Source organism: Pinus tabuliformis, chromosome X (genome assembly GCF_031772625.1).
Source record: "Pinus tabuliformis cultivar Carrire ecotype Pingquan chromosome X, CPIR1, whole genome shotgun sequence".
NCBI classification, from domain to species: Eukaryota; Viridiplantae; Streptophyta; class Pinopsida; order Pinales; family Pinaceae; genus Pinus; species Pinus tabuliformis.
The window spans coordinates 166,379,075-166,390,802 of record NC_142308.1 but is presented as its reverse complement, the minus strand read 5'-3'; the positions used below and the strand labels follow the sequence as shown (position 1 = coordinate 166,390,802).

Sequence of the window (11,728 nt, the reverse complement as noted above, 5' to 3'; positions counted from 1 at the left end):
TAAATCCCATGTATATTATTTGATGTAAAGGTCATGAAAAGACCTAATTTGTAACCCCACTATGCATGAGAAGGATGATTTAATATTTTCTATGTCAGTCATGTATAAACATTTGGTATATCCCCACTTGGTTGGGTGGATGAGTCAAAATTGGTGTATCCCCACTTGGTTGGGAGATTGATGTATGTATGATTCATTGGTGATAGGAAGGTCATACTCACTTAGTTGAGTTATAGAGTCATGTTATTCATTTTTTTTAAAATATTTTTGCAGACTCTGCATGTGCTCAGGGGAGCATGGATGGTTTAGTGCATCTCAGCATGTAAAAAGGGGGAGCTCAATCAGCGAATTCAACATGTACTCAAGGGGAGCATGGACAGCATAATGTATATCAAAGGGGCAGAATTTCTTGGTCCGCCCTTTGCCCTTGATGTCAAAGGGGGAGAGTGTCTTGGTGTTGTTGTTGCCATCAAGTCCAAAGGGGGAGATTGTTGGCATTATAATACAGGTGTTGTCCTTGATGGAAACTCACTCAGATGACAGTTCACAGTGCAGTAGGTTAATAGCAAAGGATTACACATCAGACTCCAAAGAATGAAGAAAGAGAGGTATACGCTGGTTCACTTTGTCCAAGGAGCATATACACGCATGTTAACAGAACAAAAGGAGCGTATAACGTATACACGGACTTTCATAGGAGGAAAAGCGCGTACATGTTGGAAAACCAAGTATTTGGCCCAAGGTATTTTGATCCAAGGTATTGATCCAAGTTATTTGGTCCAAGGTATTTGGTCCAAGGTATTTGGTCCAAGGTATTGACCCTAGGTATTTGGTCCAAGGTATTGGTCCTAAGTAGTTTTTGTCCAAGGTATTGAGAAAGGCCTAAGAGTATATAAGGAGGAGAAGATCATTAGGCCAAGTGTGCAAGTTATCTTATGAAGTGTGAGATCAAATATGCAGGTTATGGGCTTATAATGCTTTGCTTGATCTGAACTAAGGATGAACCTTAGCGGTTGATGAAGGACAAGATCTAATGATGGATCGGGATCTTAAGGCCTGAAATGAATTATCAATATGTGGTTTGATCATGTATAGTCTAGATCTGAATACTGACGCATGTTTTATTCTATAAATGTTATGATCTGGGTATGACTGAAGTCTGAAATAGCTGCAATGTCATGAGTTAATATTTGCAGATATGTACACTGGTTGGCTTTGATAAAAGCGCGTATACACGTTGGTTCGACACATCGAAGTAGCGTATACATTATGAAATATGATATTTGAAGTTGCAGTTGGATCTGGCTGTTGTTGTAGAGTTATGGGTTCTGCTCTGTGTTCTGGTGACTGTGTTTTGATGACAGTATTCTGAATGTTCATATTGATTGATTGTGATTTGCTTCAATGATGATGGGCTTTCAGTAATTCAGTTGTGGGTGATTCAGAGATTGATGATTGAGTTTCAGTGATTGGTTGATGCAGATGTATTTGATGATTGTATTGCAGTGGTAATTGAATTTGAGCTTCAATGTTGTTGATGGGTCCAGTATGAAAATTTGATGAAACAAGGCCTTCAGATTGTAGTGTTGTGTTCCAGGAGTATCCAGTCTGAAAATTTATAAAACATGGTCCCTGGAGGAAGAGAGAAGGTCGTAGCCTTCTGTAGTTCGACACCTATGTACTAGTAAACAGATCGGCTACTACAAGAGCTAAGAGGTTGTAGCTCCCTTCCAGTAGAAGTTGGAGAACGAGAGAAGGTTGTAGCCTTCTACAGGTGGATACCTGCAGACTGGTATAAGTTTGCACCAGTACAAGATTGTAAATAGGTTTTTCTTATATTAAAAGAAGACAGTTGCAGGTGGTTTTTGTCCCGCATTGGGTTTCCACCTTAAATCTTGGTGTTCATGTGTGTTTCTTATGTGTGATGGTTTGTTATGATATTACTGCACATGGTTACTATTTATATGGTGAATGAAGTACTAATGCACTAATTAAAGATCAAAAAATGATGAATTAACTGAATCATAAGTTTGTTGGATATACGATGGTTGCCTTAAACACAGTTGCAGGTACATGCGAGTTACTTTCATTGAAGTAACGTATATAAATTTGAGTATGAAAAGAAAATGTTATTGATTAGACTAATAATGATTCACCCTCCACCCCCCCCCCCGCCCCTCTCAGTATTATTTCCAACAGAAATTGTGGGGAGATAAAGAGTTAATAAAGGGAAAAAGGAAATTAAGATATTATAAGGAGATGTTCAACCCGGATCTCTAAAGTCAAAAGTATGTCTTTGTCTTGACTAGTGTAAAGAAGAAAATAAGCATGCTAAAATAAGAACAAACTCTCATGAGCTCCAAAGTGAAACTAGGCATTAGTAAATTCCTAAAACAACATGGGATGAAAGAGTTTGCAACTTTGTGACACTAAAAGGGTTGAAAATGAAAAATAATTTCTCTTAAGTTGTCGAGCCTATACTTATATTAAATCTAAATTTCAAAATGTTTGTCACACTTCCAACCTTTTTGACATTTTAAGTCATCAAAACTATGAAGACCTTGAAACACTTCTCTTAATGATTTTCAAGTATAAATTAAAGAATTCTCAATAATGTATTACCTTCTTAAAGTCCAATAAACCCTAGTGAATCTTGATGGACATTAATCATTATCATTATCACAAGAAGTGATTAAAAATGAATAATATTTTTCATTAATAACATATTCATTAATACATTATTCCAAATAAAATATAGTCAATAAATTTTGATTCTAAAACATCTGAATAAATTTAAAAAAATAAAGAAATATTTTAAATGAATATATTGACTTTTCCAACCATAATGTTAAGGAGTTAGACATAGAGATGTACACATCAAAGTCAATGACAAATAATTTTCATTGTTTAACTCTCTTTTTACATCAAAGTCAATGAAAATTTTGATAATTAAACCTCTTTCACTTATTGAGCCGAGAGGCTCATTCCTTCCATCATATCGCGCGTGATGTGCATGACGCAGCGGTCGGGGCGGCTTAGTTGCACTCCCCCCGGCCGCGTTCGATTCCTGCAGAGGCTACGCATGCTGTAGCATATCTTGTGCCATGACTCCGGTGATGGCGATTGTTTCGATCTGATGTGATGGTTGTTGGCTGACACGCATTTGTACAATATATGTAATATATGTAATTAAAAGAGGGCCCATGATGCTTCTAAAGGGAACTAGCCTCTCCCATTAAAAAAAAAAAAAAAAAAGTTGAAATTTTATTCATATAGACTAAAAAAAAAATCTAAAAAAAATTATACAAAACATTTAAATAATATTTGATCATAAAAAAAATTTACAAGTGAAAAAATTGAATGCTTCTCAACTCATGTTAAATCCGCATTTAAAATAAATCTATATTGATATTATTAAAATTTTATTTAATATTTAATAAAAACACAAAATTTGACAACATTATTTAATTTCTTAACCCTCCACGATATAGTAGGAGAGAATGATGTTAATATAAAATCTAGTCTAATAATTCATTTGTTTTGGTTTCATTTTTTAAGTTTGGGATACCTAGGCATGTTGTAATATTATTTGTTTAAATTTCATTTTCTATGGTTGAGATATCTACGCTTTCTTTATATATAGTCAGAGATGCGACAGGGTATGAAATCCAAAATGGTTGAGACTCCTGCGATTTGACACCTTTGTCGACTTCACATCTTCACCAAATTTCTAGACTTCTCTCACGTCTAATACATGACTCTAGCATAGTCTAGTGGGTTGGGTTAAATAAAATGATAATTAGATTCTAATTAATTACGTCTAATACATGACTCTAGCATGTGTTCTCTATATTAATATAATTGATGAGATTTATAAATTATCATTAATAATATTATATATTGTATTTGATTATATTTTTTTTTTAATTAATATTATTGGGTTTTATATTAGCATAGTAATCATAGGTATTTTGAAATATACGATGATTAGTTAAGTAATGGTGATGACATTAATTTATATAAATGAAGATGATGTCAATGTCATATCCGTTTTTAAGAATTCAATAGGTAAACATATATAAATATATACTTATGAAATTCAATCGTTATTATTTAAGCAAATAAAAGGGAATTAGAGTATAGTGTAAACTATAAGATTTAAATAAAGGAAAATCACAACCAAATTTAATTATAATATAAATCAATACAAAATAAGTTACTATAATTAATCAAAAATAAAGAAATTCACAACCTAAAGAAAAAGTTTAAATATCACAAAAAATAAGCTCTTATGCACTTCACTATTTAAAAGAAATCCACCGTTAACATGGCTTATCACTGCAACATTATTGAGATTGCCAAAATTATTAAAATTTGTTACCTTGCAATATGTTAAATGTACATAGAAGTTTTGATTTCTCTACTTCTTGAACCATAATATCATGGTGTTGTAAATTTAGGAATAATAAATTTTAATCAAATAATTTCTCAAAAATGTGAAAATATAGATTTTTTTATAAATATGGTTATGAAAGACATTTCATCTACAAAACTTTAGACACCAAAATCAATATGTTAATATTGGTTATTATATTGATATAATTATTATATTATTTTGTATTATTTTATAATTACTTAAATTTAAATAATATAATAATAAAATCAATATTAATTTTTAAAATTGTTATAATTTAATATATTTTTATAAAAATTTAAAAATTATTTACCAAATTTTAAATAAATTTAATGAATTAAAAAAAATTAAACTAAATTCATCTTATTAATTAAAATAAATTTATACATATGCGATGAGGGCTCTGCGCTCTGCGTTCTAGGGTTTGTACATTTGCAGTGACGGCAGGCTTTGCAAAACTGCAGAATACCTGCAATCTCTGACGGATTCAGGCCCATTCATACACCGGACAGAGGGCACACGACCTCATGGAGCCCCTGCCAGGGGAGGGCGATGGACCTCCCCCACAAAACGACAATGAACAGTTTCTGAATGAGGAAGGAAAGGGAACTGTAAATCAGAATGAGAATAATGAAGATCCGAAAAGCCAACAGACGAAACAAGACGAAAAGCCACCAGAAGTACGCTCTGCTACATGCAAACCAGTGGCCTCTGTACGCCCAAGGGTAGAACTACCAGGCCATCGAATCAATGCAAAGATCCAGTTCATGAAAGATCATGCTCTAATAGGGAAATTCATCGGTCTATGGCCAACTAAAAAAGCATTAAGATGCTGGATAAATGTGAAATGGCATCCAAAGGGACATATCACCCTGCAGCTGGGACTGAAAGGGTTCTTCGCTGCTATCTTCAACTACTTGGAGGACAGAAATAGGGTTCTAGACAGTGGGCCCTACTTCTTCAATACAGTCGGTCTGTTTCTTAGAGGATGGATGGAACGCTTCAACCCAGACAAGGAGGACCTCAGCTGGGCTCCGATGTGGATCCGCTTATACTCGTTGCCAGTGGAATATTGGGAGGAAGACTCCCTACAGGTGATAGGAAATACTCTGGGCGAGTTTGTCAAAATTGCAGAGGAAACGAAAACATGCAGATACACTTCTTTTGCCAGAATCTGTGTATATATGAATCTAAATCAGGCTCTTCCAGATGCGGTAAGCATATCTCACTATGACATTGAATGGATTCAGACGATTGACTATGAACATGTGCCTTTTCGATGCCGAAGATGTCATGCCCTTGGGCACTTATTCAGAGACTGCCCACTAACGCAGAAACCCTCTCCTGCCTCTGATCCGGAAGCCTCTGAAGCAGGTGGCTTCATCAAAGTCACAAATCGCCGGAAAGCCCACAAGAAACATGCTCCAAAACCAAAGGTAGCGCAGACCAGCCCACCCGGGCCCTCAACAAGCAATAGTTTTGGTGTCTTAGCTAACCAGCTGGAAATGCAAACGAATCCACCGGAGCCAGAGACAATGAACGACGACCACTCAAAGAAGGGAAATCCCACAATGCCACAAGCAGATACTCAAGGTAAGGAAGCTTCTACCTCAGACAAGAAAAAAGAAACATTATGGAATACTCAAGTCATGCAGTTGGAGATTCCAAGCTCAAATGCCAGCCTAGAAGAGGAACCGATGGAAGAATCAGATTACTCTCAATTTATGGAGGAAGAAACAGAAACAATAGACATTGGGGATCTGGACCTTCCCGGTCTAGAAAAAGCCTGCACAACAAACAACTTTGACAACATTCCGGCAGGACAACTTAAGAACCTGGAAGAAGTGTTATCTCGGGCGCAGAGGCAAAAATCTTTAGGTATACAGACAGGAGGTCCATGGGATGGTCGATTCATAGCCAAAGATATCAAAAAGCGAGGAAGGAAAACTGTTCTACAGAGAACAATCAAGGTAGGACAAATTCTAGTGGATTCCGGCAGGTATGCCAAGTTAACCAAGTACTACCGTCCTGAAAACACTCCTTCCCAATGAAGTTAATCTCTTGGAATATAAGAGGGCTTAATGGCCCAAGGAAGACCCGAATTCTTAAAAACATGATAAAGCAAGAAAACCCTCAAGTTTTATTCTTGCAAGAGACCAAATGTGATTCTAATGCATTTGATAGATTAGCTGCTAAATTCTGGCCTGGGAGTCATAACATAGCAGTAGATGCGGATGGTGCCTCGGGAGGCCTAGCTATTATATGGGATTCGAGAGCTATCACGCTCAACAATTTCCATGCACACAGGAATTTCCTTCAAGCAATTTTTCATATCATAGGCACAAATCAACATGGGCTCTTAACTAATGTTTATTTCCCACAGGATACATCTCGAAAAGCGGATATCCTAAACTCCATTTCTGCTCTCAACCATAACAGATTGCACCCTTTATGGATCGCAGGAGGCGACTTCAATATGATCACAAGACTGGAAGAAAAGAGAGGGGGCAGATGCAGAAGTTCTCAGGAAGGGTCGCTCTTGAAGGACTTCATTCAGAATAACTGGCTTATCGACCTCCCTTTCAATAATGGAGTATTTACCTGGAACAACAGACGAGCAGGGAACCAGCAAATCGCTTCTCGGTTGGATAGGTTTTTACTCTCAGATAATGCCATTCATCTTGGGGGTGATTTTGCAACCTCCATTCTGCCCTTCTCGGGTTCTGATCACTGGCCCATTTCCCTCCAGTGGTCTCGTCCGGGAAACAAGATCCGCAGGCCTTTTCGCTTTGAAGCCTTCTGGTTGACCCATCCGGACTTCCACAAATTAATCAATACAGAATGGAACAGCTTCTATCCTCCTCCAGGCTCAAAAATGTTCCAATTCCAACAAAAGCTCAAGCACCTAAAAGGCAAGATCAAGTATTGGAATCACACTTCATTCGGCAATATCTTTCAGGGGAAAGCAACCCTTGAGCTGGAAATGAAGCAGCTACAGCAGAAGATCATCACAAATGGCCGATCAGAGGACCTGGCAGAACAGGAAAAAACCCTTGAAATGCAACTAGCAGAAAAGGAAAAGCAGGAAGAAACGTTGTGGCGGCAAAAATCAAGGATCAGATGGCTCAAAGATGGAGAGAAAAACACTAAATTCTTTCATAGCACTACAATCCAGCGCAGGATGCATAACAATATAACTCATATTCAAAACGAGCAGGGAATCAAAATGGAAAAGCATGAAGAAATAGAGACTGAACTTTTAAATTATTTCAAGCAGGTGCACAGAGAGCCAAACAATGACAGATCTCAGGCCATAGAGAAAATTACTCGCAATATTCCCAAACTTATCACAGAAGAGCATAACCAAATGCTTCTCAAGCCTGTTGATCTCCAAGAAGTGGAACTTGCAGTACGACAACTAAAAGCAGGCAAAGCCCCAGGCCCGGATGGATTCACCTCTAATTTTTTCCATAACTTCTGGGACCTGATCAAGATGGAGGTCTGGCAGGTGGTTGAAGAGTCTCGCTCTCTAAGATGGATGTTTCCAGGGGTAAATGCTACTTTCATAGCCCTGGTTCCCAAGGTGGATCAGCCAAGCACACCCGACAAGTACAAACCGATAGCACTCTGCAACATAATCTATAAGATCGTGTCTAAAATCATAGCTTCCAGGCTCAAACTCCTGCTTCCTCTCATCATCTCACCTGAGCAATCCGGATATGTTGAGGGGAGGCAGATCACGGATGGGATCATCCTTACTCATGAAATAATTCATTCTCTGAAGATCTCCAAGAAGCCAGGTATGCTACTCAAACTAGATCTTTCAAAGGATTTTGATAGCCTTAGCTGGAAGTATATTGAAAAGGTTCTAACAGCTTTTGGTTTTGATGCTTCCTGGGTTCGATGGATTATGAGCCTCATCTCATCCTCCTTTTTCTCTGTTTTAATCAATGGCATTCCCTCTGCTACCTTTCATCCTTCTCGTGGCATCAGGCAGGGAGACCCCCTCTCCCCTTTCCTGTTTGTTATCATGGCGGAGGGTTTAGGTCGAAGTATCAGATATGCTCAGCAATCTCTCTGTCTCAAAGGCCTCTCCTTTCACAACTCCCCTGCTTTCACTCATCAGCAATTTGTTGATGATAATATGCTTTTTGGGCATCCCTCGGTCCAAGAGGCTCGTCAGCTCAAAACTCTTTTGACGGACTTCTCGGAAGCCTCTGGTGCCTCTATCAATCACTCCAAATCTCAAATCTTCTTCTTTCATACCCCCTCAGTCACTCAGTCAGCCATTTTACACATCCTAGGCTTCTCTTCTGCTAAACTTCCCTCCTCTTATCTAGGCGCTCCGCTCATAGCCTCTGGCCTAAAGCACTCTTCCTGGAGAATCCTTCTAGATAATCTGGAAGCGTGGCTCTCCTCATGGACTCACAGATCTCTTAACATGGCTAGCCGTCTTGTCCTCATTAAAGTTGTCCTTCAAGCTATGCCTTTATACCTCTTCTCCATCCTTGCGGCTCCCAAATGGGTTCTTAAAGAAATCAAAACTATCCAAAGATCGTTTCTTTGGGGCAGCAGCGGCCTCAAGCGCAAGTGGGCTCTAGTTAAATGGGAAACAGCTTGTCTTCCAAAGAAAGGAGGCGGTATCGGATTGAGGGACCCCTCTCACAGCAATGCAGTTATGGGGGCTCGAATCTGGTGGAAATGGCTTTCGGAACCTCTCACCCCTTGGGCCTCGTTATGGACAGCTAAATATGTGGGAAATTGTCCAAGGGAGGAACTAATTAGAATATCAGAGACCAGCACAGGCTCAATCATGTGGAACTCAGCCAAACAGCACAAGAACCTCATACAGCAGCATAGCTTTTGGGAAGTGAAGAATGGTGGTAATGCTAGGTTTTGGGAAGACTCCTGGCAACAGATGCCCAAACTCAGGGACCTTTTCCCTCCAAATACACCTCTGGAACAGGATATGCAACCTCAAAATACGGTGAGAAATTTCTGGTGCAATTCCTCACGCCAAGATTACAGAGAGTGGCTCAAAGCGACTCAGATCTTAAGACAGGGGCCGATGCAAGACCAACAAATTCTGGATACAGAATTAATGAAAAGGAAAATTCAGTATTCTGAGGAAAAGGACATTCTCAGATGGGGATATGAAGAAAAGGGAACCTACTCCACAAGAGAGGCCTACAATATACTTATCAAGGAACACATGGTGCTGGACTTGCTCTGGAGCAAAATATGGGATCCCTCCATCTGGCCGAAAGTGTCTAAGGAGATAAGTGGGGGAGAGAGGGGGTGGAGGAGAGTGAGAGAAAGAGGGGGGGGGAGAGTTCTTTGGCTCCTTTGTCACAAAAAGATTCTCACATGGGACAATCTGAGAAAAAGAAACTTCTATGGACCCTCCATCTATCCCAACTGTAAAAACGAAGAGGAAACCATTGAACACCTCATGTATCACTGTCCGTTGGCACACAAGCTATGGCAAAAAATCAGTTTCCGTTGTCAAAAAGAAGGAGGAGCCAATGGAGATATAACTACTATTGTGCGCAACTGGGACCCCCACCCCTATCAAAGTAAGATCTTGAATTTTCTCTGGAAGTTCATCCCAGGATTTGTTATGTGGGCCATATGGAAGGAGAGAAATGGTAGAATATTCAAGAATCACACCAAATCGTTGGATGACATATGGAAAATCATCAATCAAAATATTGAAGAAACCATATCTCTCAAGACCTGGTACCAAGAGGACTTCCCAACTATCCCACAGGAACAATCAATATGGAATAATTGGAATTTCCATAGAAAGCAAGAACAGCTGATCAAAGGAACAAAGCCTCCGAGAGGTCACTCACCGGAGAAATGGCTCCCTCCCCCCATGAACATGTATAAGCTAAATTTTGATGGTGCCTCAAAGGGTAACCCAGGGAATTCTGGCTTTGGAGGGATCTTCAGAGATCACAAGGGAGCTCATATCTTAACCTTCTTAGGCTCACGAGGGTGGGACACCAATAACTCAGCGGAGTTAGAAGGTCTTTGGCAAGGGCTACTTCTGGCGCAAGATAAGGACCTCTTTCCTCTTATAATAGAGGGAGACTCTCAAATCATCATCAAAATGGTCTCGAGAATTCTACAGGGCTCCCCCTCCTCCAAGATCAGTAACAGTTGGAGAATGGCACAAAGGCTACAGCATATTGAACGCTGGTTTTCCTCCCACAGAGCGGTCTCCTTGAAACACATTCGTAGGGAAGGGAACAAAGTTGCGGACCTATTAGCTAATATGGGAGTTGAGTGTGGGATGCATCTACATGTTGGATCACTCACTAATTTAATTTCTGAATCTCAACTCCTGGATTTTAACAATCTCGTGCAGAAGGAAATGCCTGAGATAGAAGAAATACCCCCGGATGCGGGTGGCACCATTACTCTTAATGCACATCATGCAGCAAATTAAAGCCTGGTACTGCCAGCTGCAGAGCAGCGTGGCTTCCCAAGACTTCACCTTGTGCGAGCGGGAGGAAGGTTTTAAGGCTGGATCGGGTAGAAGATTTGCATTAATGGCTCGCGTTGTTCGACGCAACATTCCCTCTGTTATAATCATGTCGATCCTCAGTGTTTTCATCACGCCTTATGCTCAGTCTCATGGCAACGGAACCTGGTTAGCGGAGGTAGATGGTGACGGGTTGATTCTTGCTCACCGCCGCGAGCTCCAGGCCAACATTTCCAAGGGTCTCCCCTCTGGCTTGCATTGCTCCTGATCCTTCCCAAAGCAGTGAGCACTCCATGGACAAAGATAGCCCGGAGAATTGGAAAAGTGAGAAGTCTGGTCAGGAGGAATTTCTTAAAAATATTCCTCCCCTTGAAGATACAGGACCTGCTGTTGAGGAAGGGACTCATGGTGAAGCAAGCCATTCCATGGCAATCCCTGTCAGCGATTTGGACGGCAATGAGAGTCTGAGGACCGGCGGTGCATGTCTGGTTGAGGAGAAGAATCATGGCAAGGCTAAGGAAGGGTAGCGCCACCTGGGACTGCCTCTTTATTTTTTGTTTCGGCTACTGTTCAGATAATCACCTACAGGCATTCTAGCTCACAGTCAGGTTTCAGCACTCATGACCTGTTGTTTTTGGCTTCCCACTGGGGAATTGGTGATACACTTAATGCTGGTTTGCACTGATTTTGTGTTTCTGTGGCTCAAGTCTCCTTCTCAGCTAAACATGTCACTCTCTGTGTTTTTCATCTGGTTTCTTGCTCTATGTAACTGGTCTCCCCAGCTTCTGTTTGTAAGGGGGCAGTTCTGTTGTGTTGAGTGCCCT

General features: G+C 40.0%; 1 protein-coding gene across 1 annotated transcript; it reads left to right on the top strand.

Moving 5' to 3' along the window:
* The first annotated feature begins 4,941 nt into the window (after positions 1-4,941).
* LOC149138980 (uncharacterized) lies at positions 4,942-11,172 on the top strand. The gene is made up of 4 exons (XM_089450540.1): positions 4,942-6,413; positions 6,599-8,023; positions 8,408-9,722; positions 10,861-11,172. The coding sequence occupies exons 1-4, from the start codon at positions 4,942-4,944 to the stop codon at positions 11,170-11,172; spliced, it is 4,524 nt and encodes a 1,507-aa protein (XP_089306666.1).
* Positions 11,173-11,728: the final 556 nt, after the last annotated feature.

Bases quoted from the DNA above. Each gene is read 5' to 3' on its own strand.
- LOC149138980 (XM_089450540.1), top strand. From the start codon at position 4,942: ATGGAGCCCCTGCCAGGGGAGGGCGATGGACCTCCCCCACAAAACGAC. The intron at 6,414-6,598 runs GTATGCCAAGTT...TGCATTTGATAG, and splicing joins ATTCTAGTGGATTCCGGCAG to ATTAGCTGCTAAATTCTGGC. The intron at 9,723-10,860 runs GTGAGAGAAAGA...CACATCATGCAG, and splicing joins GAGAGAGGGGGTGGAGGAGA to CAAATTAAAGCCTGGTACTG.